The sequence below is a fragment of the Gallus gallus genome, chromosome 5 (genome assembly GCF_016699485.2).
Source record: "Gallus gallus isolate bGalGal1 chromosome 5, bGalGal1.mat.broiler.GRCg7b, whole genome shotgun sequence".
NCBI classification, from domain to species: domain Eukaryota; kingdom Metazoa; phylum Chordata; class Aves; order Galliformes; family Phasianidae; genus Gallus; species Gallus gallus.
The window spans coordinates 56,354,468-56,382,000 of record NC_052536.1 but is presented as its reverse complement, the minus strand read 5'-3'; the positions used below and the strand labels follow the sequence as shown (position 1 = coordinate 56,382,000).

The following is a 27,533-nucleotide window of genomic DNA, read 5'->3' as shown; positions in this document are numbered from 1 at the left end:
GCTTGCCCACTGCTGCCGCCTCCTCGCTGCTGGAGCTGTCCTCCTCACTGCTGCTATTCATCATGCTGGTTCCTTTTTAGGGACCGCCGCATGGTCCAAAACAGCAGGAAAAACAGTCCCGCGTGGAACCAGATCTTCCAGTAATCCAGTAGAATACAGCATCAGGTCACGTGCTTTGGTCACACCAATCCCATGCAGTGCCGCAGGCTTGGGGCAGAGTGGCTGGGAGCTGCGTTGAGGAAAAAGCTCTAGGGGTGGTGGGCAACAGCTGCCGCACACAAGGCAGCAGTGTGCTCAGGTGGCCAGGAAGGTCAGCGGCATTCCTGGCTTGTGCCAGCAGCAGTGCGGTCAGCAGGAGGGGGGGATCGTCCCTCCGCACTCTGCACTGTGAGGCCGCAGCTCGAGCGCTGTGTTCAGTGCTGGGCCCCTCACTCCCAGACAGACATGGAGGCCCTGCAGCGCGTGCAGAGAGGGGGAACGGAGCTGTGAGGGCTCTGGAGCACACGCGTGATGGGGAGCGGCTGAGGGAGCTGGGGGGGGTCAGTGTGGAGAAGAGGAGGCTCAGGGGAGCCCTCATGGCTCTCTGCAGCTCCCTGACAGGAGCTGGGCGTGGGGGGGGAGGTTGGCTCCTGGCTAACAGCGATGGGATGAGAGGGAATGTCCCTGAGGAGGGCCAGGGGAAGTTCAGGTTGGATGTTAGGAAAGATTCTCTTCTCACAAAGAGCAGTTAGCACAGGCCCAGCTGCCCAGGAATGCTGGGGTCACCGTCCGTGGGGGTGTTCCAGAGCCGTGGAGATGTTGGCACTGAGGGACGTGGGCAGTGGGCGCGGTGGGGTGGGCTTGGGCTTGGGGATCTCAGTTCTCTTTGCAGCCTGAGTGATCGTAGGATCCTAAGCTTTCTGGCTACCCCGTCTCCCCGCACTGGCAGCCGGACGTCTCCCTGACGGGCCGAGCCCCGGCCAACGCGGCCAAGTCAGAAGGCGGGACGGAGAGGAGGCGCCGGGCAGCCCGAGCGGGCAGCGCGGGGCCGCTGAGGAGAGGCGGCGCTGAGGCAGAGTGGGCGGGGCCAGGAGGGCGGCCGGACTCACCGTCGGGACCTCAGCGTAACCGCCAGGGCAGGGAAGGCGTGGAGGGGTTGGGGTCTCAAGAGCGGGAAGGAGGGAAGCCGGCGTGCAAGGTTTTTTTGTGAGGAATTCTGTGATTTTCCTCGGAACTCGTACGCCTAGCCCAGCTGACAGAGGTTCTGGTAAAATAGGATGGCATTCCGCCTTCCTCAAAGGACACACGAGGCGGTTTTGAACGTCAGAGAGCATCTTCTGAAAGGGAGGGTGACCGCGCACTCCATCTCACTGCCCCAGAGGACGGTGGACTCTCCCGTCATGGCAGTGTTCTGAAGCCGTCTCGCCACGGCACTGTGCAACTGACACTGCAGTCCCTCCTTGCACAGGTCACACTCGAGCAGCGCTGAGCTGAGCAAGGCATTTCTTGGCATTTGTGCAGAGGCCGAAGCTCCCGGAACAAAGGGATGCTCTCTGAGAGGCCGGGCGGGTCCCTGCCCAGCTGCTGACAGGAGGCTGTGTTGGAAGCGTCTGTGCAGAGGCCTCTCCGGCTGCACGGGGTCCGGCTCCTCACGGTGTGGTAGCAGGGAACGGCTGCCGCGTGCGCTGCTCCCGGCAGGCAGGCAGAGCTCTGTGCGTGAAGGCTGTGTTGCTCCAATTTGTAGGAGGGAGAGGAGGTTCCCTTCATGGATGTACACCCGACGGCGAGATTAAGACACAACAGGTGAAATGTTAGCCCGACCACTTTATTACAAATCCTAGTTGTTTAGGGAGATGGGCAAGGGAAGTCGGGCGATAGAAAGAGATTGGAAATAAAAGCAAAGAGTCTCTGTAGAAAGCAAGAGAGAATTAGCCACCACCGGGTTTCCAGCATAGCTCGTAGTTCCGATGCTGACCTTCCGTAGAGATGGGTCGTCGGAGGTTGTTGTTGGCTTGACGACGACAAGGATGACTTTTTCCAAGGACAGGACAGACTTATTAATGTAAGTCCAGAGTGGCCGAGTTGGCTGTCTTTGGAGTGACAGCTTCTTCCTTTTGTTCCCATCTTCTGGGCCTTGCCAGCAGATAAGAGGGAGCAGGGAGGTGCCCACTTGCGTCTTGCCTTCACAGGATACAATGGTACTATTCCCAAATCTCCTGTACCAAGCTGGAGTCATTTGGTCTCAGCCCAGATCTTTAGCCGGCAAACTCTCTCCAAAGAAAATCCTTTTGGATGTAACTGCCCACAACCTGATGCTGACTGCCACACGGCAACACCCACCTCTGGCCTCCTAGATAGCTCAGAGTCTTATTGCTCACAGCATGTGAGCTTTGAGCCCAAGAAAGGAGGGTTCTGACAAACGCCTCTTTCAGCGTCCAAACAGCAGCAGTCTGAAGAGGCGATCTTTCAGCTCCTTGAAGTCACGCAGCACCCGGGAGTGGGCGTCCGGGTCCTGCTCCAGGTGCTGGAAGAGGTTGAGCGGGCTGGCTGTTTGGAAGGCCTGCGGCAGGACAACCTCGTCAGGCATGGTCGCGTTGCCAAGGAGGAAGTGGTTCAGGACTTTATCGTTCAGGCAGTATTGCAGGTACTGCAGGAGATTCTCCAGCCGGCTCAGGAAATGCCTCCTGCGCCAGTCCTCCAAAGGGATGATGGCTAGGAGGTGGAGGAGAAGAGTCTTGATGGCGTAGGTGGAAAAGCCCATGCCCACCAGGATGTGAGCAAAGAGCCTCAGGCAGACCAGGTGGCAGCTGTTGGGTCCAGCGGTCCTGGCCACGTACTCGAAGTACTTCCTTTCCGCCACAGCGCAGCTCTGCGGCCATGTTGTGCTGGGCGTAAAGACGGCCTCTGCGTTCTGGCTGCTCAGGAAGATGTCCAGGTTGCCTTGCTGCACCCCGAACAGCAGCTCAACGTGGACTTTTTCCCCGCTGGAGGTGTCTGTCACCTGGAGCTTGCAGGAGCGGCTGGAGGGCAGCACCTTAAGGCCGTAACGGTGTGCCCGGTGCGTGAGCCTCCAGGTTCTTGGTACCTGCTTGTTGAACCAGGCGGCAGTTTTCTGCACATCCAGGTAGGAGCCGGTGCAGAGCGTCTGTAGGAGGCTGGGCTGCTGATTTTGGCTCAGCTCCTCCTCAGAGTGGTGGAGGAAGCACAGCACGTCCCCCAGCTGCTGCTCCCTTGTGCACATGCACACCAGCTCCACACGGATGCGGGAGTTCCTTGCCAGCACCTCCCCTTCCTCACCCAGCTCCGGGTGGAAGACGTGCCCATGGGGGGCCTTAATGGGCACGAGCAGGCGGTACACAATGTCCTCCTCACAGGGACTCCAGCCTTCAAAGGCGCTGCCCACCCCAATGGCAGGCTGCAGCACCGGGTAGAAGCTGTTTGAACAGACAAATGTGTAGGTCTGCAGCAGGTCGCTCATCAGCTCCTCCACCAGCACGCACTTGGTGGCCTTTCCTTGCATCTTTTCCCAGGCACGCCGTGCAATGTATCTGGTCAGTGCTGAATGATGGAAGTATTCTTCCTCCTCGTCCTCCTGTTCTACCTCTTCCACCTGTTCCTCCTGCTGCACCTGTTCCCCCTGATCCTCCCGTTCCTCCTGTTCCTCCTGTTCCACATGTTCCACCTGATCCTCCTGTTCCAGCTCTTCCACCCGTTCCAGCTGTTCCTCCTCTTCCACTTGCTCCTGCTGTTCCTCACGTTCCACCTCTTCCACCTGTTCCTCCCGTTCTTGCTGTTCCTGCTGTCCCCTTCCTCATGCTGCTTCCTTTTTAGGGACCGCCACATATTCCAAAAGAGGAAGACAAACAGTCCCGTACAGAACCAGATCTTCCAGTAATGCAGCAGAGTAAAGAGCAGAGCCGACATGTCCACCCAGCTCTGCTCCCCGTTCCTCTGCTCTTTCTCGTGCTGCTGCACGCGCTCAAGCATGACCGCATGGTCACTGCCACTGACAATTAGCGCCCTCACCAACAAGGCGAGAACCAACACCAAAGCCATGATCTGCAAGAGATGGGAGAGAGGGGCTCAGTGGGGCTGGGAGGGAGCGGGGCCAGGAGCCTCATGGCCCTGTGCTCAGGGAGGAGCAGTGGGTAGAAGGAGATGGGTGGCAGCAGGGACTGAGGCCAGCGCTGGCAGGGACAGTTCCAAGCACTGCCCGTGGCACTCCCACAGGGGCCGGTGTTTGCACCGTGTCCCTCGTCCAGCTCGACCTTCCCATGCTGCTGCACTTACCTATGGCCCAGGCCAAAGTGAAGCAGCACTGCCTGCTGACGGCCCTAAAACCATCCCCTGCATTGTGACATCCTTGCTGATGTCACAGTGGGCAGCCTGACCTCACCCTTCAGCCCTTCGCTCTCAGCTGCGCAAGGTGGCCACAGCCACGGTACTGCCACAGTTTGGAGGCATATCTCTCTGGGCAGAGCTCCTGGGGATGCTCTTTACAAAGCATGTGACAGCTCCCTGGGTAGTTGTGAGTGAGGATTGGCCTCTGCTCCCATGTTACTGTCATAGAACCATCAAATCATAGAATGTTCCAGATCCTTGGAAAGGAGCCCAAGGATCTGTAAGTTCCAGCCCCCCTGCCACCAGCAGGCCACCAGCCTGCAGGTCTGGCACTAGACCAAGTTGCCCAGGGTCCCATCCAGCCTAGTCTTGAACACCTCCAGGGGTGGGGCATCCACAACCAGAAGCTGTCTGGTAGGTGCTCACAGGGTTAGCAGGCATGGTGGGAATGGGCTGATGGTTGGTCTTAGATGTCTTCTCCAACCAGAAGGGCTCTATGAGTCTATGTTTCTAAGAACAGCAACAATGCGTCTGTTTCCCATTCCACCCAGGCTGCCATGGTCTGCACTGGTGCATAGCAGTCCTGTAACTCTCTGTGTGCAAGCTTCCTCTCGCTGACCTCTTGGCTTCCCTGGGCCACACTGAGTGAAGACGGATTGTCTTGGGCCGCATACACATAGGTCGCTCCAAAAGTAATGCCTCCCGTTTATTTCCATGGAAACTGCAACAGCTACAATGAGCAAAATAGCTATGTTTGATAGAATAAATTCTCTGCTACAAAACACTGTTCTTAAATGCAGTCACTACCACTAACTCCTGTTCCTCCTCTTCCACCTGTTCCTCCTGTTCCTCCTGTTCCTCTTGCTCCCCTTCCTCATGCTTGCCCACTGCTGCCGCCTCCTCGCTGCTGGAGCTGTCCTCCTCACTGCTGCTATCATCATGCTGGTTCCTTTTTAGGGACCGCCGCATGGTCCAAAACAGCAGGAAAAACAGTCCCGCGTGGAACCAGATCTTCCAGTAATCCAGTAGAATACAGCATCAGGTCACGTGCTTTGGTCACACCAATCCCATGCAGTGCCGCAGGCTTGGGGCAGAGTGGCTGGGAGCTGCGTTGAGGAAAAAGCTCTAGGGGTGGTGGGCAACAGCTGCCGCACACAAGGCAGCAGTGTGCTCAGGTGGCCAGGAAGGTCAGCGGCATTCCTGGCTTGTGCCAGCAGCAGTGCGGTCAGCAGGAGGGGGGGATCGTCCCTCCGCACTCTGCACTGTGAGGCCGCAGCTCGAGCGCTGTGTTCAGTGCTGGGCCCCTCACTCCCAGACAGACATGGAGGCCCTGCAGCGCGTGCAGAGAGGGGAACGGAGCTGTGAGGGCTCTGGAGCACACGCGTGATGGGGAGCGGCTGAGGGAGCTGGGGGGGGTCAGTGTGGAGAAGAGGAGGCTCAGGGGAGCCCTCATGGCTCTCTGCAGCTCCCTGACAGGAGCTGGGCGTGGGGGGGGAGGTTGGCTCCTGGCTAACAGCGATGGGATGAGAGGGAATGTCCCTGAGGACGGGCCAGGGGAAGTTCAGGTTGGATGTTAGGAAAGATCTCTTCTCACAAAGAGCAGTTAGCACAGGCCCAGCTGCCCAGGAATGCTGGGGTCACCGTCCGTGGGGGTGTTCCAGAGCCGTGGAGATGTGGCACTGAGGGACGTGGGCAGTGGGCGCGGTGGGGTGGGCTTGGGCTTGGGGATCTCAGTTCTCTTTGCAGCCTGAGTGATCGTAGGATCCTAAGCTTTCTGGCTACCCCGTCTCCCCGCACTGGCAGCCGGACGTCTCCCTGACGGGCCGAGCCCCGGCCAACGCGGCCAAGTCAGAAGGCGGGACGGAGAGGAGGCGCCGGGCAGCCCGAGCGGGCAGCGCGGGGCCGCTGAGGAGAGGCGGCGCTGAGGCAGAGTGGGCGGGGCCAGGAGGGCGGCCGGACTCACCGTCGGGACCTCAGCGTAACCGCCAGGGCAGGGAAGGCGTGGAGGGGTTGGGGTCTCAAGAGCGGGAAGGAGGGAAGCCGGCGTGCAAGGTTTTTTTGTGAGGAATTCTGTGATTTTCCTCGGAACTCGTACGCCTAGCCCAGCTGACAGAGGTTCTGGTAAAATAGGATGGCATTCCGCCTTCCTCAAAGGACACACGAGGCGGTTTGAACGTCAGAGAGCATCTTCTGAAAGGGAGGGTGACCGCGCACTCCATCTCACTGCCCCAGAGGACGGTGGACTCTCCCGTCATGGCAGTGTTCTGAAGCCGTCTCGCCACGGCACTGTGCAACTGACACTGCAGTCCCTCCTTGCACAGGTCACACTCGAGCAGCGCTGAGCTGAGCAAGGCATTTCTTGGCATTTGTGCAGAGGCCGAAGCTCCCGGAACAAAGGGATGCTCTCTGAGAGGCCGGGCGGTCCCTGCCCAGCTGCTGACAGGAGGCTGTGTTGGAAGCGTCTGTGCAGAGGCCTCTCCGGCTGCACGGGGTCCGGCTCCTCACGGTGTGGTAGCAGGGAACGGCTGCCGCGTGCGCTGCTCCCGGCAGGCAGGCAGAGCTCTGTGCGTGAAGGCTGTGTTGCTCCAATTTGTAGGAGGGAGAGGAGGTTCCCTTCATGGATGTACACCCGACGGCGAGATTAAGACACAACAGGTGAAATGTTAGCCCGACCACTTTATTACAAATCCTAGTTGTTTAGGGAGATGGGCAAGGGAAGTCGGGCGATAGAAAAGAGATTGGAAATAAAAGCAAAGAGTCTCTGTAGAAAGCAAGAGAGAATTAGCCACCACCGGGTTTCCAGCATAGCTCGTAGTTCCGATGCTGACCTTCCGTAGAGATGGGTCGTCGGAGGTTGTTGTTGGCTTGACGACGACAAGGATGACTTTTTCCAAGGACAGGACAGCCTTATTAATGTAAGTCCAGAGTGGCCGAGTTGGCTGTCTTTGGAGTGACAGCTTCTTCCTTTTGTTCCCATCTTCTGGGCCTTGCCAGCAGATAAGAGGGAGCAGGGAGGTGCCCACTTGCGTCTTGCCTTCACAGGATACAATGGTACTATTCCCAAATCTCCTGTACCAAGCTGGAGTCATTTGGTCTCAGCCCAGATCTTTAGCCGGCAAACTCTCTCCAAAGAAATCCTTTTGGATGTAAACTGCCCACAACCTGATGCTGACTGCCACACGGCAACACCCACCTCTGGCCTCCTAGATAGCTCAGAGTCTTATTGCTCACAGCATGTGAGCTTTGAGCCCAAGAAAGGAGGGTTCTGACAAACGCCTCTTTCAGCGTCCAAACAGCAGCAGTCTGAAGAGGCGATCTTTCAGCTCCTTGAAGTCACGCAGCACCCGGGAGTGGGCGTCCGGGTCCTGCTCCAGGTGCTGGAAGAGGTTGAGCGGGCTGGCTGTTTGGAAGGCCTGCGGCAGGACAACCTCGTCAGGCATGGTCGCGTTGCCAAGGAGGAAGTGGTTCAGGACTTTATCGTTCAGGCAGTATTGCAGGTACTGCAGGAGATTCTCCAGCCGGCTCAGGAAATGCCTCCTGCGCCAGTCCTCCAAAGGGATGATGGCTAGGAGGTGGAGGAGAAGAGTCTTGATGGCGTAGGTGGAAAAGCCCATGCCCACCAGGATGTGAGCAAAGAGCCTCAGGCAGACCAGGTGGCAGCTGTTGGGTCCAGCGGTCCTGGCCACGTACTCGAAGTACTTCCTTTCCGCCACAGCGCAGCTCTGCGGCCATGTTGTGCTGGGCGTAAAGACGGCCTCTGCGTTCTGGCTGCTCAGGAAGATGTCCAGGTTGCCTTGCTGCACCCCGAACAGCAGCTCAACGTGGACTTTTTCCCCGCTGGAGGTGTCTGTCACCTGGAGCTTGCAGGAGCGGCTGGAGGGCAGCACCTTAAGGCCGTAACGGTGTGCCCGGTGCGTGAGCCTCCAGGTTCTTGGTACCTGCTTGTTGAACCAGGCGGCAGTTTTCTGCACATCCAGGTAGGAGCCGGTGCAGAGCGTCTGTAGGAGGCTGGGCTGCTGATTTTGGCTCAGCTCCTCCTCAGAGTGGTGGAGGAAGCACAGCACGTCCCCCAGCTGCTGCTCCCTTGTGCACATGCACACCAGCTCCACACGGATGCGGGAGTTCCTTGCCAGCACCTCCCCTTCCTCACCCAGCTCCGGGTGGAAGACGTGCCCATGGGGGGCCTTAATGGGCACGAGCAGGCGGTACACAATGTCCTCCTCACAGGGACTCCAGCCTTCAAAGGCGCTGCCCACCCCAATGGCAGGCTGCAGCACCGGGTAGAAGCTGTTTGAACAGACAAATGTGTAGGTCTGCAGCAGGTCGCTCATCAGCTCCTCCACCAGCACGCACTTGGTGGCCTTTCCTTGCATCTTTTCCCAGGCACGCCGTGCAATGTATCTGGTCAGTGCTGAATGATGGAAGTATTCTTCCTCCTCGTCCTCCTGTTCTACCTCTTCCACCTGTTCCTCCTGCTGCACCTGTTCCCCCTGATCCTCCCGTTCCTCCTGTTCCTCCTGTTCCACATGTTCCACCTGATCCTCCTGTTCCAGCTCTTCCACCCGTTCCAGCTGTTCCTCCTCTTCCACTTGCTCCTGCTGTTCCTCACGTTCCACCTCTTCCACCTGTTCCTCCCGTTCTTGCTGTTCCTGCTGTCCCCCTTCCTCATGCTGCTTCCTTTTTAGGGACCGCCACATATTCCAAAAGAGGAAGACAAACAGTCCCGTACAGAACCAGATCTTCCAGTAATGCAGCAGAGTAAAGAGCAGAGCCGACATGTCCACCCAGCTCTGCTCCCCGTTCCTCTGCTCTTTCTCGTGCTGCTGCACGCGCTCAAGCATGACCGCATGGTCACTGCCACTGACAATTAGCGCCCTCACCAACAAGGCGAGAACCAACACCAAAGCCATGATCTGCAAGAGATGGGAGAGAGGGGCTCAGTGGGGCTGGGAGGGAGCGGGGCCAGGAGCCTCATGGCCCTGTGCTCAGGGAGGAGCAGTGGGGTAGAAGGAGATGGGTGGCAGCAGGGACTGAGGCCAGCGCTGGCAGGGACAGTTCCAAGCACTGCCCGTGGCACTCCCACAGGGGCCGGTGTTTGCACCGTGTCCCTCGTCCAGCTCGACCTTCCCATGCTGCTGCACTTACCTATGGCCCAGGCCAAAGTGAAGCAGCACTGCCTGCTGACGGCCCTAAAACCATCCCCTGCATTGTGACATCCTTGCTGATGTCACAGTGGGCAGCCTGACCTCACCCTTCAGCCCTTCGCTCTCAGCTGCGCAAGGTGGCCACAGCCACGGTACTGCCACAGTTTGGAGGCATATCTCTCTGGGCAGAGCTCCTGGGGATGCTCTTTACAAAGCATGTGACAGCTCCCTGGGTAGTTGTGAGTGAGGATTGGCCTCTGCTCCCATGTTACTGTCATAGAACCATCAAATCATAGAATGTTCCAGATCCTTGGAAAGGAGCCCAAGGATCTGTAAGTTCCAGCCCCCCTGCCACCAGCAGGGCCACCAGCCTGCAGGTCTGGCACTAGACCAAGTTGCCCAGGGTCCCATCCAGCCTAGTCTTGAACACCTCCAGGGGTGGGGCATCCACAACCAGAAGCTGTCTGGTAGGTGCTCACAGGGTTAGCAGGCATGGTGGGAATGGGCTGATGGTTGGTCTTAGATGTCTTCTCCAACCAGAAGGGCTCTATGAGTCTATGTTTCTAAGAACAGCAACAATGCGTCTGTTTCCCATTCCACCCAGGCTGCCATGGTCTGCACTGGTGCATAGCAGTCCTGTAACTCTCTGTGTGCAAGCTTCCTCTCGCTGACCTCTTGGCTTCCCTGGGCCACACTGAGTGAAGACGGATTGTCTTGGGCCGCATACACATAGGTCGCTCCAAAAGTAATGCCTCCCGTTTATTTCCATGGAAACTGCAACAGCTACAATGAGCAAAATAGCTATGTTTGATAGAATAAATTCTCTGCTACAAAACACTGTTCTTAAATGCAGTCACTACCACTAACTCCTGTTCCTCCTCTTCCACCTGTTTCCTCCTGTTCCTCTTGCTCCCCTTCCTCATGCTTGCCCACTGCTGCCGCCTCCTCGCTGCTGGAGCTGTCCTCCTCACTGCTGCTATCATCATGCTGGTTCCTTTTTAGGGACCGCCGCATGGTCCAAAACAGCAGGAAAAACAGTCCCGCGTGGAACCAGATCTTCCAGTAATCCAGTAGAATACAGCATCAGGTCACGTGCTTTGGTCCACACCAATCCCATGCAGTGCCGCAGGCTTGGGGCAGAGTGGCTGGGAGCTGCGTTGAGGAAAAAGCTCTAGGGGTGGTGGGCAACAGCTGCCGCACACACAGGCAGCAGTGTGCTCAGGTGGCCAGGAAGGTCAGCGGCATTCCTGGCTTGTGCCAGCAGCAGTGCGGTCAGCAGGAGGGGGGGATCGTCCCTCCGCACTCTGCACTGTGAGGCCGCAGCTCGAGCGCTGTGTTCAGTGCTGGGCCCCTCACTCCCAGACAGACATGGAGGCCCTGCAGCGCGTGCAGAGAGGGGAACGGAGCTGTGAGGGCTCTGGAGCACACGCGTGATGGGGAGCGGCTGAGGGAGCTGGGGGGGGTCAGTGTGGAGAAGAGGAGGCTCAGGGGAGCCCTCATGGCTCTCTGCAGCTCCCTGACAGGAGCTGGGCGTGGGGGGGGAGGTTGGCTCCTGGCTAACAGCGATGGGATGAGAGGGAATGTCCCTGAGGACGGCCAGGGGAAGTTCAGGTTGGATGTTAGGAAAGATCTCTTCTCACAAAGAGCAGTTAGCACAGGCCCAGCTGCCCAGGAATGCTGGGGTCACCGTCCCTGGGGGTGTTCCAGAGCCGTGGAGATGTGGCACTGAGGGACGTGGGCAGTGGGCGCGGTGGGGTGGGCTTGGGCTTGGGGATCTCAGTTCTCTTTGCAGCCTGAGTGATCGTAGGATCCTAAGCTTTCTGGCTACCCCGTCTCCCCGCACTGGCAGCCGGACGTCTCCCTGACGGGCCGAGCCCCGGCCAACGCGGCCAAGTCAGAAGGCGGGACGGAGAGGAGGCGCCGGGCAGCCCGAGCGGGCAGCGCGGGGCCGCTGAGGAGAGGCGGCGCTGAGGCAGAGTGGGCGGGGCCAGGAGGGCGGCCGGACTCACCGTCGGGACCTCAGCGTAACCGCCAGGGCAGGGAAGGCGTGGAGGGGTTGGGGTCTCAAGAGCGGGAAGGAGGGAAGCCGGCGTGCAAGGTTTTTTTTGTGAGGAATTCTGTGATTTTCCTCGGAACTCGTACGCCTAGCCCAGCTGACAGAGGTTCTGGTAAAATAGGATGGCATTCCGCCTTCCTCAAAGGACACACGAGGCGGTTTGAACGTCAGAGAGCATCTTCTGAAAGGGAGGGTGACCGCGCACTCCATCTCACTGCCCCAGAGGACGGTGGACTCTCCCGTCATGGCAGTGTTCTGAAGCCGTCTCGCCACGGCACTGTGCAACTGACACTGCAGTCCCTCCTTGCACAGGTCACACTCGAGCAGCGCTGAGCTGAGCAAGGCATTTCTTGGCATTTGTGCAGAGGCCGAAGCTCCCGGAACAAAGGGATGCTCTCTGAGAGGCCGGGCGGTCCCTGCCCAGCTGCTGACAGGAGGCTGTGTTGGAAGCGTCTGTGCAGAGGCCTCTCCGGCTGCACGGGGTCCGGCTCCTCACGGTGTGGTAGCAGGGAACGGCTGCCGCGTGCGCTGCTCCCGGCAGGCAGGCAGAGCTCTGTGCGTGAAGGCTGTGTTGCTCCAATTTGTAGGAGGGAGAGGAGGTTCCCTTCATGGATGTACACCCGACGGCGAGATTAAGACACAACAGGTGAAATGTTAGCCCGACCACTTTATTACAAATCCTAGTTGTTTAGGGAGATGGGCAAGGGAAGTCGGGCGATAGAAAAGAGATTGGAAATAAAAGCAAAGAGTCTCTGTAGAAAGCAAGAGAGAATTAGCCACCACCGGGTTTCCAGCATAGCTCGTAGTTCCGATGCTGACCTTCCGTAGAGATGGGTCGTCGGAGGTTGTTGTTGGCTTGACGACGACAAGGATGACTTTTTCCAAGGACAGGACAGCCTTATTAATGTAAGTCCAGAGTGGCCGAGTTGGCTGTCTTTGGAGTGACAGCTTCTTCCTTTTGTTCCCATCTTCTGGGCCTTGCCAGCAGATAAGAGGGAGCAGGGAGGTGCCCACTTGCGTCTTGCCTTCACAGGATACAATGGTACTATTCCCAAATCTCCTGTACCAAGCTGGAGTCATTTGGTCTCAGCCCAGATCTTTAGCCGGCAAACTCTCTCCAAAGAAATCCTTTTGGATGTAAACTGCCCACAACCTGATGCTGACTGCCACACGGCAACACCCACCTCTGGCCTCCTAGATAGCTCAGAGTCTTATTGCTCACAGCATGTGAGCTTTGAGCCCAAGAAAGGAGGGTTCTGACAAACGCCTCTTTCAGCGTCCAAACAGCAGCAGTCTGAAGAGGCGATCTTTCAGCTCCTTGAAGTCACGCAGCACCCGGGAGTGGGCGTCCGGGTCCTGCTCCAGGTGCTGGAAGAGGTTGAGCGGGCTGGCTGTTTGGAAGGCCTGCGGCAGGACAACCTCGTCAGGCATGGTCGCGTTGCCAAGGAGGAAGTGGTTCAGGACTTTATCGTTCAGGCAGTATTGCAGGTACTGCAGGAGATTCTCCAGCCGGCTCAGGAAATGCCTCCTGCGCCAGTCCTCCAAAGGGATGATGGCTAGGAGGTGGAGGAGAAGAGTCTTGATGGCGTAGGTGGAAAAGCCCATGCCCACCAGGATGTGAGCAAAGAGCCTCAGGCAGACCAGGTGGCAGCTGTTGGGTCCAGCGGTCCTGGCCACGTACTCGAAGTACTTCCTTTCCGCCACAGCGCAGCTCTGCGGCCATGTTGTGCTGGGCGTAAAGACGGCCTCTGCGTTCTGGCTGCTCAGGAAGATGTCCAGGTTGCCTTGCTGCACCCCGAACAGCAGCTCAACGTGGACTTTTTCCCCGCTGGAGGTGTCTGTCACCTGGAGCTTGCAGGAGCGGCTGGAGGGCAGCACCTTAAGGCCGTAACGGTGTGCCCGGTGCGTGAGCCTCCAGGTTCTTGGTACCTGCTTGTTGAACCAGGCGGCAGTTTTCTGCACATCCAGGTAGGAGCCGGTGCAGAGCGTCTGTAGGAGGCTGGGCTGCTGATTTTGGCTCAGCTCCTCCTCAGAGTGGTGGAGGAAGCACAGCACGTCCCCCAGCTGCTGCTCCCTTGTGCACATGCACACCAGCTCCACACGGATGCGGGAGTTCCTTGCCAGCACCTCCCCTTCCTCACCCAGCTCCGGGTGGAAGACGTGCCCATGGGGGGCCTTAATGGGCACGAGCAGGCGGTACACAATGTCCTCCTCACAGGGACTCCAGCCTTCAAAGGCGCTGCCCACCCCAATGGCAGGCTGCAGCACCGGGTAGAAGCTGTTTGAACAGACAAATGTGTAGGTCTGCAGCAGGTCGCTCATCAGCTCCTCCACCAGCACGCACTTGGTGGCCTTTCCTTGCATCTTTTCCCAGGCACGCCGTGCAATGTATCTGGTCAGTGCTGAATGATGGAAGTATTCTTCCTCCTCGTCCTCCTGTTCTACCTCTTCCACCTGTTCCTCCTGCTGCACCTGTTCCCCCTGATCCTCCCGTTCCTCCTGTTCCTCCTGTTCCACATGTTCCACCTGATCCTCCTGTTCCAGCTCTTCCACCCGTTCCAGCTGTTCCTCCTCTTCCACTTGCTCCTGCTGTTCCTCACGTTCCACCTCTTCCACCTGTTCCTCCCGTTCTTGCTGTTCCTGCTGTCCCCCTTCCTCATGCTGCTTCCTTTTTAGGGACCGCCACATATTCCAAAAGAGGAAGACAAACAGTCCCGTACAGAACCAGATCTTCCAGTAATGCAGCAGAGTAAAGAGCAGAGCCGACATGTCCACCCAGCTCTGCTCCCCGTTCCTCTGCTCTTTCTCGTGCTGCTGCACGCGCTCAAGCATGACCGCATGGTCACTGCCACTGACAATTAGCGCCCTCACCAACAAGGCGAGAACCAACACCAAAGCCATGATCTGCAAGAGATGGGAGAGAGGGGCTCAGTGGGGCTGGGAGGGAGCGGGGCCAGGAGCCTCATGGCCCTGTGCTCAGGGAGGAGCAGTGGGTAGAAGGAGATGGGTGGCAGCAGGGACTGAGGCCAGCGCTGGCAGGGACAGTTCCAAGCACTGCCCGTGGCACTCCCACAGGGGCCGGTGTTTGCACCGTGTCCCTCGTCCAGCTCGACCTTCCCATGCTGCTGCACTTACCTATGGCCCAGGCCAAAGTGAAGCAGCACTGCCTGCTGACGGCCCTAAAACCATCCCCTGCATTGTGACATCCTTGCTGATGTCACAGTGGGCAGCCTGACCTCACCCTTCAGCCCTTCGCTCTCAGCTGCGCAAGGTGGCCACAGCCACGGTACTGCCACAGTTTGGAGGCATATCTCTCTGGGCAGAGCTCCTGGGGATGCTCTTTACAAAGCATGTGACAGCTCCCTGGTAGTTGTGAGTGAGGATTGGCCTCTGCTCCCATGTTACTGTCATAGAACCATCAAATCATAGAATGTTCCAGATCCTTGGAAAGGAGCCCAAGGATCTGTAAGTTCCAGCCCCCCTGCCACCAGCAGGGCCACCAGCCTGCAGGTCTGGCACTAGACCAAGTTGCCCAGGGTCCCATCCAGCCTAGTCTTGAACACCTCCAGGGGTGGGGCATCCACAACCAGAAGCTGTCTGGTAGGTGCTCACAGGGTTAGCAGGCATGGTGGGAATGGGCTGATGGTTGGTCTTAGATGTCTTCTCCAACCAGAAGGGCTCTATGAGTCCTATGTTTCTAAGAACAGCAACAATGCGTCTGTTTCCCATTCCACCCAGGCTGCCATGGTCTGCACTGGTGCATAGCAGTCCTGTAACTCTCTGTGTGCAAGCTTCCTCTCGCTGACCTCTTGGCTTCCCTGGGCCACACTGAGTGAAGACGGATTGTCTTGGGCCGCATACACATAGGTCGCTCCAAAAGTAATGCCTCCCGTTTATTTCCATGGAAACTGCAACAGCTACAATGAGCAAAATAGCTATGTTTGATAGAATAAATTCTCTGCTACAAAACACTGTTCTTAAATGCAGTCACTACCACTAACTCCTGTTCCTCCTCTTCCACCTGTTCCTCCTGTTCCTCTTGCTCCCCTTCCTCATGCTTGCCCACTGCTGCCGCCTCCTCGCTGCTGGAGCTGTCCTCCTCACTGCTGCTATCATCATGCTGGTTCCTTTTTAGGGACCGCCGCATGGTCCAAAACAGCAGGAAAAACAGTCCCGCGTGGAACCAGATCTTCCAGTAATCCAGTAGAATACAGCATCAGGTCACGTGCTTTGGTCACACCAATCCCATGCAGTGCCGCAGGCTTGGGGCAGAGTGGCTGGGAGCTGCGTTGAGGAAAAAGCTCTAGGGGTGGTGGGCAACAGCTGCCGCACACAAGGCAGCAGTGTGCTCAGGTGGCCAGGAAGGTCAGCGGCATTCCTGGCTTGTGCCAGCAGCAGTGCGGTCAGCAGGAGGGGGGGATCGTCCCTCCGCACTCTGCACTGTGAGGCCGCAGCTCGAGCGCTGTGTTCAGTGCTGGGCCCCTCACTCCCAGACAGACATGGAGGCCCTGCAGCGCGTGCAGAGAGGGGAACGGAGCTGTGAGGGCTCTGGAGCACACGCGTGATGGGGAGCGGCTGAGGGAGCTGGGGGGGGTCAGTGTGGAGAAGAGGAGGCTCAGGGGAGCCCTCATGGCTCTCTGCAGCTCCCTGACAGGAGCTGGGCGTGGGGGGGGAGGTTGGCTCCTGGCTAACAGCGATGGGATGAGAGGGAATGTCCCTGAGGACGGCCAGGGGAAGTTCAGGTTGGATGTTAGGAAAGATCTCTTCTCACAAAGAGCAGTTAGCACAGGCCCAGCTGCCCAGGAATGCTGGGGTCACCGTCCGTGGGGGTGTTCCAGAGCCGTGGAGATGTGGCACTGAGGGACGTGGGCAGTGGGCGCGGTGGGGTGGGCTTGGGCTTGGGGATCTCAGTTCTCTTTGCAGCCTGAGTGATCGTAGGATCCTAAGCTTTTCTGGCTACCCCGTCTCCCCGCACTGGCAGCCGGACGTCTCCCTGACGGGCCGAGCCCCGGCCAACGCGGCCAAGTCAGAAGGCGGGACGGAGAGGAGGCGCCGGGCAGCCCGAGCGGGCAGCGCGGGGCCGCTGAGGAGAGGCGGCGCTGAGGCAGAGTGGGCGGGGCCAGGAGGGCGGCCGGACTCACCGTCGGGACCTCAGCGTAACCGCCAGGGCAGGGAAGGCGTGGAGGGGTTGGGGTCTCAAGAGCGGGAAGGAGGGAAGCCGGCGTGCAAGGTTTTTTTGTGAGGAATTCTGTGATTTTCCTCGGAACTCGTACGCCTAGCCCAGCTGACAGAGGTTCTGGTAAAATAGGATGGCATTCCGCCTTCCTCAAAGGACACACGAGGCGGTTTGAACGTCAGAGAGCATCTTCTGAAAGGGAGGGTGACCGCGCACTCCATCTCACTGCCCCAGAGGACGGTGGACTCTCCCGTCATGGCAGTGTTCTGAAGCCGTCTCGCCACGGCACTGTGCAACTGACACTGCAGTCCCTCCTTGCACAGGTCACACTCGAGCAGCGCTGAGCTTGAGCAAGGCATTTCTTGGCATTTGTGCAGAGGCCGAAGCTCCCGGAACAAAGGGATGCTCTCTGAGAGGCCGGGCGGTCCCTGCCCAGCTGCTGACAGGAGGCTGTGTTGGAAGCGTCTGTGCAGAGGCCTCTCCGGCTGCACGGGGTCCGGCTCCTCACGGTGTGGTAGCAGGGAACGGCTGCCGCGTGCGCTGCTCCCGGCAGGCAGGCAGAGCTCTGTGCGTGAAGGCTGTGTTGCTCCAATTTGTAGGAGGGAGAGGAGGTTCCCTTCATGGATGTACACCGACGGCGAGATTAAGACACAACAGGTGAAATGTTAGCCCGACCACTTTATTACAAATCCTAGTTGTTTAGGGAGATGGGCAAGGGAAGTCGGGCGATAGAAAAGAGATTGGAAATAAAAGCAAAGAGTCTCTGTAGAAAGCAAGAGAGAATTAGCACCACCGGGTTCCAGCATAGCTCGTAGTTCCGATGCTGACCTTCCGTAGAGATGGGTCGTCGGAGGTTGTTGTTGGCTTGACGACGACAAGGATGACTTTTTCCAAGGACAGGACAGACTTATTAATGTAAGTCCAGAGTGGCAAGTTGGCTGTCTTTGGAGTGACAGCTTCTTCCTTTTGGGACCATCTTCTGGGCCTTGCCAGCAGATAAGAGGGAGCAGGGAGGTGCCCACTTGCGTCTTGCCTTCACAGGATACAATGGTACTATTCCCAAATCTCCTGTACCAAGCTGGAGTCATTGGTCTCAGCCCAGATCTTTAGCCGGCAAACTCTCTCCAAAGAAATCCTTTTGGATGTAAACTGCCCACAACCTGATGCTGACTGCCACACGGCAACACCCACCTCTGGCCTCCTAGATAGCTCAGAGTCTTATTGCTCACAGCATGTGAGCTTTGAGCCCAAGAAAGGAGGGTTCTGACAAACGCCTCTTTCAGCGTCCAAACAGCAGCAGTCTGAAGAGGCGATCTTTCAGCTCCTTGAAGTCACGCAGCACCCGGGAGTGGGCGTCCGGGTCCTGCTCCAGGTGCTGGAAGAGGTTGAGCGGGCTGGCTGTTTGGAAGGCCTGCGGCAGGACAACCTCGTCAGGCATGGTCGCGTTGCCAAGGAGGAAGTGGTTCAGGACTTTATCGTTCAGGCAGTATTGCAGGTACTGCAGGAGATTCTCCAGCCGGCTCAGGAAATGCCTCCTGCGCCAGTCCTCCAAAGGGATGATGGCTAGGAGGTGGAGGAGAAGAGTCTTGATGGCGTAGGTGGAAAAGCCCATGCCCACCAGGATGTGAGCAAAGAGCCTCAGGCAGACCAGGTGGCAGCTGTTGGGTCCAGCGGTCCTGGCCACGTACTCGAAGTACTTCCTTTCCGCCACAGCGCAGCTCTGCGGCCATGTTGTGCTGGGCGTAAAGACGGCCTCTGCGTTCTGGCTGCTCAGGAAGATGTCCAGGTTGCCTTGCTGCACCCCGAACAGCAGCTCAACGTGGACTTTTTCCCCGCTGGAGGTGTCTGTCACCTGGAGCTTGCAGGAGCGGCTGGAGGGCAGCACCTTAAGGCCGTAACGGTGTGCCCGGTGCGTGAGCCTCCAGGTTCTTGGTACCTGCTTGTTGAACCAGGCGGCAGTTTTCTGCACATCCAGGTAGGAGCCGGTGCAGAGCGTCTGTAGGAGGCTGGGCTGCTGATTTTGGCTCAGCTCCTCCTCAGAGTGGTGGAGGAAGCACAGCACGTCCCCCAGCTGCTGCTCCCTTTGTGCACATGCACACCAGCTCCACACGGATGCGGGAGTTCCTTGCCAGCACCTCCCCTTCCTCACCCAGCTCCGGGTGGAAGACGTGCCCATGGGGGGCCTTAATGGGCACGAGCAGGCGGTACACAATGTCCTCCTCACAGGGACTCCAGCCTTCAAAGGCGCTGCCCACCCCAATGGCAGGCTGCAGCACCGGGTAGAAGCTGTTTGAACAGACAAATGTGTAGGTCTGCAGCAGGTCGCTCATCAGCTCCTCCACCAGCACGCACTTGGTGGCCTTTCCTTGCATCTTTTCCCAGGCACGCCGTGCAATGTATCTGGTCAGTGCTGAATGATGGAAGTATTCTTCCTCCTCGTCCTCCTGTTCTACCTCTTCCACCTGTTCCTCCTGCTGCACCTGTTCCCCCTGATCCTCCCGTTCCTCCTGTTCCTCCTGTTCCACATGTTCCACCTGATCCTCCTGTTCCAGCTCTTCCACCCGTTCCAGCTGTTCCTCCTCTTCCACTTGCTCCTGCTGTTCCTCACGTTCCACCTCTTCCACCTGTTCCTCCCGTTCTTGCTGTTCCTGCTGTCCCCCTTCCTCATGCTGCTTCCTTTTTAGGGACCGCCACATATTCCAAAAGAGGAAGACAAACAGTCCCGTACAGAACCAGATCTTCCAGTAATGCAGCAGAGTAAAGAGCAGAGCCGACATGTCCACCCAGCTCTGCTCCCCGTTCCTCTGCTCTTTCTCGTGCTGCTGCACGCGCTCAAGCATGACCGCATGGTCACTGCCACTGACAATTAGCGCCCTCACCAACAAGGCGAGAACCAACACCAAAGCCATGATCTGCAAGAGATGGGAGAGAGGGCTCAGTGGGGCTGGGAGGGAGCGGGCCAGGAGCCTCATGGCCCTGTGCTCAGGGAGGAGCAGTGGGTAGAAGGAGATGGGTGGCAGCAGGGACTGAGGCCAGCGCTGGCAGGGACAGTTCCAAGCACTGCCCGTGGCACTCCCACAGGGGCCGGTGTTTGCACCGTGTCCCTCGTCCAGCTCGACCTTCCCATGCTGCTGCACTTACCTATGGCCCAGGCCAAAGTGAAGCAGCACTGCCTGCTGACGGCCCTAAAACCATCCCCTGCATTGTGACATCCTTGCTGATGTCACAGTGGGCAGCCTGACCTCACCCTTCAGCCCTTCGCTCTCAGCTGCGCAAGGTGGCCACAGCCACGGTACTGCCACAGTTTGGAGGCATATCTCTCTGGGCAGAGCTCCTGGGATGCTCTTTACAAAGCATGTGACAGCTCCCTGGGTAGTTGTGAGTGAGGATTGGCCTCTGCTCCCATGTTACTGTCATAGAACCATCAAATCATAGAATGTTCCAGATCCTTGGAAAGGAGCCCAAGGATCTGTAAGTTCCAGCCCCCCTGCCACCAGCAGGGCCACCAGCCTGCAGGTCTGGCACTAGACCAAGTTGCCCAGGGTCCCATCCAGCCTAGTCTTGAACACCTCCAGGGGTGGGGCATCCACAACCAGAAGCTGTCTGGTAGGTGCTCACAGGGTTAGCAGGCATGGTGGGAATGGGCTGATGGTTGGTCTTAGATGTCTTCTCCAACCAGAAGGGCTCTATGAGTCTATGTTTCTAAGAACAGCAACAATGCGTCTGTTTCCCATTCCACCCAGGCTGCCATGGTCTGCACTGGTGCATAGCAGTCCTGTAACTCTCTGTGTGCAAGCTTCCTCTCGCTGACCTCTTGGCTTCCCTGGGCCACACTGAGTGAAGACGGATTGTCTTGGGCCGCATACACATAGGTCGCTCCAAAAGTAATGCCTCCCGTTTATTTCCATGGAAACTGCAACAGCTACAATGAGCAAAATAGCTATGTTTGATAGAATAAATTCTCTGCTACAAAACACTGTTCTTAAATGCAGTCACTACCACTAACTCCTGTTCCTCCTCTTCCACCTGTTCCTCCTGTTCCTCTTGCTCCCCTTCCTCATGCTTGCCACTGCTGCCGCCTCCTCGCTGCTGGAGCTGTCCTCCTCACTGCTGCTATCATCATGCTGGTTCCTTTTTAGGGACCGCCGCATGGTCCAAAACAGCAGGAAAAACAGTCCCGCGTGGAACCAGATCTTCCAGTAATCCAGTAGAATACAGCATCAGGTCACGTGCTTTGGTCACACCAATCCCATGCAGTGCCGCAGGCTTGGGGCAGAGTGGCTGGGAGCTGCGTTGAGGAAAAAGCTCTAGGGGTGGTGGGCAACAGCTGCCGCACACAAGGCAGCAGTGTGCTCAGGTGGCCAGGAAGGTCAGCGGCATTCCTGGCTTGTGCCAGCAGCAGTGCGGTCAGCAGGAGGGGGGGATCGTCCCTCCGCACTCTGCACTGTGAGGCCGCAGCTCGAGCGCTTGTGTTCAGTGCTGGGCCCCTCACTCCCAGACAGACATGGAGGCCCTGCAGCGCGTGCAGAGAGGGGAACGGAGCTGTGAGGGCTCTGGAGCACACGCGTGATGGGGAGCGGCTGAGGGAGCTGGGGGGGGTCAGTGTGGAGAAGAGGAGGCTCAGGGGAGCCCTCATGGCTCTCTGCAGCTCCCTGACAGGAGCTGGGCGTGGGGGGGAGGTTGGCTCCTGGCTAACAGCGATGGGATGAGAGGGAATGTCCCTGAGGACGGCCAGGGGAAGTTCAGGTTGGATGTTAGGAAAGATCTCTTCTCACAAAGAGCAGTTAGCACAGGCCCAGCTGCCCAGGAATGCTGGGGTCACCGTCCTGGGGGTGTTCCAGAGCCGTGGAGATGTGGCACTGAGGGACGTGGGCAGTGGGCGCGGTGGGGTGGGCTTGGGCTTGGGATCTCAGTTCTCTTTGCAGCCTGAGTGATCGTAGGATCCTAAGCTTTCTGGCTACCCCGTCTCCCCGCACTGGCAGCCGGACGTCTCCCTGACGGGCCGAGCCCCGGCCAACGCGGCCAAGTCAGAAGGCGGGACGGAGAGGAGGCGCCGGGCAGCCCGAGCGGGCAGCGCGGGGCCGCTGAGGAGAGGCGGCGCTGAGGCAGAGTGGGCGGGGCCAGGAGGGCGGCCGGACTCACCGTCGGGACCTCAGCGTAACCGCCAGGGCAGGGAAGGCGTGGAGGGGTTGGGGTCTCAAGAGCGGGAAGGAGGGAAGCCGGCGTGCAAGGTTTTTTTTGTGAGGAATTCTGTGATTTTCCTCGGAACTCGTACGCCTAGCCCAGCTGACAGAGGTTCTGGTAAAATAGGATGGCATTCCGCCTTCCTCAAAGGACACACGAGGCGGTTTGAACGTCAGAGAGCATCTTCTGAAAGGGAGGGTGACCGCGCACTCCATCTCACTGCCCCAGAGGACGGTGGACTCTCCCGTCATGGCAGTGTTCTGAAGCCGTCTCGCCACGGCACTGTGCAACTGACACTGCAGTCCTCCTTGCACAGGTCACACTCGAGCAGCGCTGAGCTGAGCAAGGCATTTCTTGGCATTTGTGCAGAGGCCGAAGCTCCCGGAACAAAGGGATGCTCTCTGAGAGGCCGGGCGGTCCCTGCCCAGCTGCTGACAGGAGGCTGTGTTGGAAGCGTCTGTGCAGAGGCCTCTCCGGCTGCACGGGGTCCGGCTCCTCACGGTGTGGTAGCAGGGAACGGCTGCCGCGTGCGCTGCTCCCGGCAGGCAGGCAGAGCTCTGTGCGTGAAGGCTGTGTTGCTCCAATTTGTAGGAGGGAGAGGAGGTTCCCTTCATGGATGTACACCCGACGGCGAGATTAAGACACAACAGGTGAAATGTTTAGCCCGACCACTTTATTACAAATCCTAGTTGTTTAGGGAGATGGGCAAGGGAAGTCGGGCGATAGAAAAAGAGATTGGAAATAAAAGCAAAGAGTCTCTGTAGAAAGCAAGAGAGAATTAGCCACCACCGGGTTTCCAGCATAGCTCGTAGTTCCGATGCTGACCTTCCGTAGAGATGGGTCGTCGGAGGTTGTTGTTGGCTTGACGACGACAAGGATGACTTTTTCCAAGGACAGGACAGACGTTATTAATGTAAGTCCAGAGTGGCCGAGTTGGCTGTCTTTGGAGTGACAGCTTCTTCCTTTTGGTCCCATCTTCTGGGCCTTGCCAGCAGATAAGAGGGAGCAGGGAGGTGCCCACTTGCGTCTTGCCTTCACAGGATACAATGGTACTATTCCCAAATCTCCTGTACCAAGCTGGAGTCATTTGGTCTCAGCCCAGATCTTTAGCCGGCAAACTCTCTCCAAAGAAATCCTTTTGGATGTAAACTGCCCACAACCTGATGCTGACTGCCACACGGCAACACCCACCTCTGGCCTCCTAGATAGCTCAGAGTCTTATTGCTCACAGCATGTGAGCTTTGAGCCCAAGAAAGGAGGGTTCTGACAAACGCCTCTTCAGCGTCCAAACAGCAGCAGTCTGAAGAGGCGATCTTTCAGCTCCTTGAAGTCACGCAGCACCCGGGAGTGGGCGTCCGGGTCCTGCTCCAGGTGCTGGAAGAGGTTGAGCGGGCTGGCTGTTTGGAAGGCCTGCGGCAGGACAACCTCGTCAGGCATGGTCGCGTTGCCAAGGAGGAAGTGGTTCAGGACTTTATCGTTCAGGCAGTATTGCAGGTACTGCAGGAGATTCTCCAGCCGGCTCAGGAAATGCCTCCTGCGCCAGTCCTCCAAAGGGATGATGGCTAGGAGGTGGAGGAGAAGAGTCTTGATGGCGTAGGTGGAAAAGCCCATGCCCACCAGGATGTGAGCAAAGAGCCTCAGGCAGACCAGGTGGCAGCTGTTGGGTCCAGCGGTCCTGGCCACGTACTCGAAGTACTTCCTTTCCGCCACAGCGCAGCTCTGCGGCCATGTTGTGTCTGGGCGTAAAGACGGCCTCTGCGTTCTGGCTGCTCAGGAAGATGTCCAGGTTGCCTTGCTGCACCCCGAACAGCAGCTCAACGTGGACTTTTTCCCCGCTGGAGGTGTCTGTCACCTGGAGCTTGCAGGAGCGGCTGGAGGGCAGCACCTTAAGGCCGTAACGGTGTGCCCGGTGCGTGAGCCTCCAGGTTCTTGGTACCTGCTTGTTGAACCAGGCGGCAGTTTTCTGCAACATCCAGGTAGGAGCCGGTGCAGAGCGTCTGTAGGAGGCTGGGCTGCTGATTTTGGCTCAGCTCCTCCTCAGAGTGGTGGAGGAAGCACAGCACGTCCCCCAGCTGCTGCTCCCTTGTGCACATGCACACCAGCTCCACACGGATGCGGGAGTTCCTTGCCAGCACCTCCCCTTCCTCACCCAGCTCCGGGTGGAAGACGTGCCCATGGGGGGCCTTAATGGGCACGAGCAGGCGGTACACAATGTCCTCCTCACAGGGACTCCAGCCTTCAAAGGCGCTGCCCACCCCAATGGCAGGCTGCAGCACCGGGTAGAAGCTGTTTGAACAGACAAATGTGTAGGTCTGCAGCAGGTCGCTCATCAGCTCCTCCACCAGCACGCACTTGGTGGCCTTTCCTTGCATCTTTTCCCAGGCACGCCGTGCAATGTATCTGGTCAGTGCTGAATGATGGAAGTATTCTTCCTCCTCGTCCTCCTGTTCTACCTCTTCCACCTGTTCCTCCTGCTGCACCTGTTCCCCCTGATCCTCCCGTTCCTCCTGTTCCTCCTGTTCCACATGTTCCACCTGATCCTCCTGTTCCAGCTCTTCCACCCGTTCCAGCTGTTCCTCCTCTTCCACTTGCTCCTGCTGTTCCTCACGTTCCACCTCTTCCACCTGTTCCTCCCGTTCTTGCTGTTCCTGCTGTCCCCCTTCCTCATGCTGCTTCCTTTTTAGGGACCGCCACATATTCCAAAAGAGGAAGACAAACAGTCCCGTACAGAACCAGATCTTCCAGTAATGCAGCAGAGTAAAGAGCAGAGCCGACATGTCCACCCAGCTCTGCTCCCCGTTCCTCTGCTCTTTCTCGTGCTGCTGCACGCGCTCAAGCATGACCGCATGGTCACTGCCACTGACAATTAGCGCCCTCACCAACAAGGCGAGAACCAACACCAAAGCCATGATCTGCAAGAGATGGGAGAGAGGGGCTCAGTGGGGCTGGGAGGGAGCGGGGCCAGGAGCCTCATGGCCCTGTGCTCAGGGAGGAGCAGTGGGTAGAAGGAGATGGGTGGCAGCAGGGACTGAGGCCAGCGCTGGCAGGGACAGTTCCAAGCACTGCCCGTGGCACTCCCACAGGGGCCGGTGTTTGCACCGTGTCCCTCGTCCAGCTCGACCTTCCCATGCTGCTGCACTTACCTATGGCCAGGCCAAAGTGAAGCAGCACTGCCTGCTGACGGCCCTAAAACCATCCCCTGCATTGTGACATCCTTGCTGATGTCACAGTGGGCAGCCTGACCTCACCCTTCAGCCCTTCGCTCTCAGCTGCGCAAGGTGGCCACAGCCACGGTACTGCCACAGTTTGGAGGCATATCTCTCTGGGCAGAGCTCCTGGGGATGCTCTTTACAAAGCATGTGACAGCTCCCTGGGTAGTTGTGAGTGAGGATTGGCCTCTGCTCCCATGTTACTGTCATAGAACCATCAAATCATAGAATGTTCCAGATCCTTGGAAAGGAGCCCAAGGATCTGTAAGTTCCAGCCCCCCTGCCACCAGCAGGGCCACCAGCCTGCAGGTCTGGCACTAGACCAAGTTGCCCAGGGTCCCATCCAGCCTAGTCTTGAACACCTCCAGGGGTGGGGCATCCACAACCAGAAGCTGTCTGGTAGGTGCTCACAGGGTTAGCAGGCATGGTGGGAATGGGCTGATGGTTGGTCTTAGATGTCTTCTCCAACCAGAAGGGCTCTATGAGTCTATGTTTCTAAGAACAGCAACAATGCGTCTGTTTCCCATTCCACCCAGGCTGCCATGGTCTGCACTGGTGCATAGCAGTCCTGTAACTCTCTGTGTGCAAGCTTCCTCTCGCTGACCTCTTGGCTTCCCTGGCCACACTGAGTGAAGACGGATTGTCTTGGGCCGCATACACATAGGTCGCTCCAAAAGTAATGCCTCCCGTTTATTTCCATGGAAACTGCAACAGCTACAATGAGCAAAATAGCTATGTTTGATAGAATAAATTCTCTGCTACAAAACACTGTTCTTAAATGCAGTCACTACCACTAACTCCTGTTCCTCCTCTTCCACCTGTTCCTCCTGTTCCTCTTGCTCCCCTTCCTCATGCTTGCCCACTGCTGCCGCCTCCTCGCTGCTGGAGCTGTCCTCCTCACTGCTGCTATCATCATGCTGGTTCCTTTTTAGGGACCGCCGCATGGTCCAAAACAGCAGGAAAAACAGTCCCCGCGTGGAACCAGATCTTCCAGTAATCCAGTAGAATACAGCATCAGGTCACGTGCTTTGGTCACACCAATCCCATGCAGTGCCGCAGGCTTGGGGCAGAGTGGCTGGGAGCTGCGTTGAGGAAAAAGCTCTAGGGGTGGTGGGCAACAGCTGCCGCACACAAGGCAGCAGTGTGCTCAGGTGGCCAGGAAGGTCAGCGGCATTCCTGGCTTGTGCCAGCAGCAGTGCGGTCAGCAGGAGGGGGGATCGTCCCTCCGCACTCTGCACTGTGAGGCCGCAGCTCGAGCGCTGTGTTCAGTGCTGGGCCCCTCACTCCCAGACAGACATGGAGGCCCTGCAGCGCGTGCAGAAGAGGGGAACGGAGCTGTGAGGGCTCTGGAGCACACGCGTGATGGGGAGCGGCTGAGGAGCTGGGGGGGGTCAGTGTGGAGAAGAGGAGGCTCAGGGGAGCCCTCATGGCTCTCTGCAGCTCCCTGACAGGAGCTGGGCGTGGGGGGGGAGGTTGGCTCCTGGCTAACAGCGATGGGATGAGAGGGAATGTCCCTGAGGACGGCCAGGGGAAGTTCAGGTTGGATGTTAGGAAAGATCTCTTCTCACAAAGAGCAGTTAGCACAGGCCCAGCTGCCCAGGAATGCTGGGGTCACCGTCCCTGGGGGTGTTCCAGAGCCGTGGAGATGTGGCACTGAGGGACGTGGGCAGTGGGCGCGGTGGGGTGGGCTTGGGCTTGGGGATCTCAGTTCTCTTTGCAGCCTGAGTGATCGTAGGATCCTAAGCTTTCTGGCTACCCCGTCTCCCCGCACTGGCAGCCGGACGTCTCCCTGACGGGCCGAGCCCCGGCCAACGCGGCAAGTCAGAAGGCGGGACGGAGAGGAGGCGCCGGGCAGCCCGAGCGGGCAGCGCGGGGCCGCTGAGGAGAGGCGGCGCTGAGGCAGAGTGGGCGGGGCCAGGAGGGCGGCCGGACTCACCGTCGGGACCTCAGCGTAACCGCCAGGGCAGGGAAGGCGTGGAGGGGTTGGGGTCTCAAGAGCGGGAAGGAGGGAAGCCGGCGTGCAAGGTTTTTTGTGAGGAATTCTGTGATTTTTCCTCGGAACTCGTACGCCTAGCCCAGCTGACAGAGGTTCTGGTAAAATAGGATGCATTCCGCCTTCCTCAAAGGACACACGAGGCGGTTTGAACGTCAGAGAGCATCTTCTGAAAGGGAGGGTGACCGCGCACTCCATCTCACTGCCCCAGAGGACGGTGGACTCTCCCGTCATGGCAGTGTTCTGAAGCCGTCTCGCCACGGCACTGTGCAACTGACACTGCAGTCCCTCCTTGCACAGGTCACACTCGAGCAGCGCTGAGCTGAGCAAGGCATTTCTTGGCATTTGTGCAGAGGCCGAAGCTCCCGGAACAAAGGGATGCTCTCTGAGAGGCCGGGCGGTCCCTGCCCAGCTGCTGACAGGAGGCTGTGTTGGAAGCGTCTGTGCAGAG

General features: G+C 58.2%; 3 protein-coding genes across 3 annotated transcripts; all 3 read right to left on the bottom strand.

The window, feature by feature from the left end:
• Window positions 1-6,976: 6,976 nt before the first annotated feature.
• LOC124417978 (inositol 1,4,5-trisphosphate receptor-interacting protein-like 1) lies at window positions 6,977-10,347 on the bottom strand. Its single transcript, XM_046942443.1, has 2 exons — window positions 9,466-10,347; window positions 6,977-9,233 (listed from the first exon to the last, which is right to left on the bottom strand). The coding sequence occupies exon 2, from the start codon at window positions 9,228-9,230 to the stop codon at window positions 7,602-7,604; it is 1,629 nt and encodes a 542-aa protein (XP_046798399.1). The 5' UTR covers window positions 9,231-9,233; window positions 9,466-10,347; the 3' UTR covers window positions 6,977-7,601.
• Window positions 10,348-12,167: 1,820 nt separating this feature from the next.
• LOC124418388 (inositol 1,4,5-trisphosphate receptor-interacting protein-like 1) lies at window positions 12,168-14,880 on the bottom strand. Its single transcript, XM_046942442.1, has 2 exons — window positions 14,656-14,880; window positions 12,168-14,424 (listed from the first exon to the last, which is right to left on the bottom strand). The coding sequence occupies exon 2, from the start codon at window positions 14,419-14,421 to the stop codon at window positions 12,793-12,795; it is 1,629 nt and encodes a 542-aa protein (XP_046798398.1). The 5' UTR covers window positions 14,422-14,424; window positions 14,656-14,880; the 3' UTR covers window positions 12,168-12,792.
• Window positions 14,881-17,975: 3,095 nt separating this feature from the next.
• LOC124418376 lies at window positions 17,976-20,029 on the bottom strand. The gene is made up of 3 exons (XM_046941929.1): window positions 19,838-20,029; window positions 18,788-19,608; window positions 17,976-18,567 (listed from the first exon to the last, which is right to left on the bottom strand). Exons 2-3 carry the CDS (start codon window positions 19,603-19,605, stop codon window positions 17,976-17,978), a joined length of 1,410 nt encoding a protein of 469 aa, XP_046797885.1. The 5' UTR covers window positions 19,606-19,608; window positions 19,838-20,029.
• Between the last annotated feature and the right edge of the window lie 7,504 nt (window positions 20,030-27,533).

Coding starts and splice junctions, on each gene's coding strand:
- LOC124417978 (XM_046942443.1), bottom strand. CDS start 9,230: ATGGCTTTGGTGTTGGTTCTCGCCTTGTTGGTGAGGGCGCTAATTGTC.
- LOC124418388 (XM_046942442.1), bottom strand. CDS start 14,421: ATGGCTTTGGTGTTGGTTCTCGCCTTGTTGGTGAGGGCGCTAATTGTC.
- LOC124418376 (XM_046941929.1), bottom strand. CDS start 19,605: ATGGCTTTGGTGTTGGTTCTCGCCTTGTTGGTGAGGGCGCTAATTGTC. Junction 18,568..18,787: donor CGTGTGGAGCTGGTGTGCAT/GTGCACAAAGGG, acceptor GCTGCCCTCCAG/CCGCTCCTGCAAGCTCCAGG.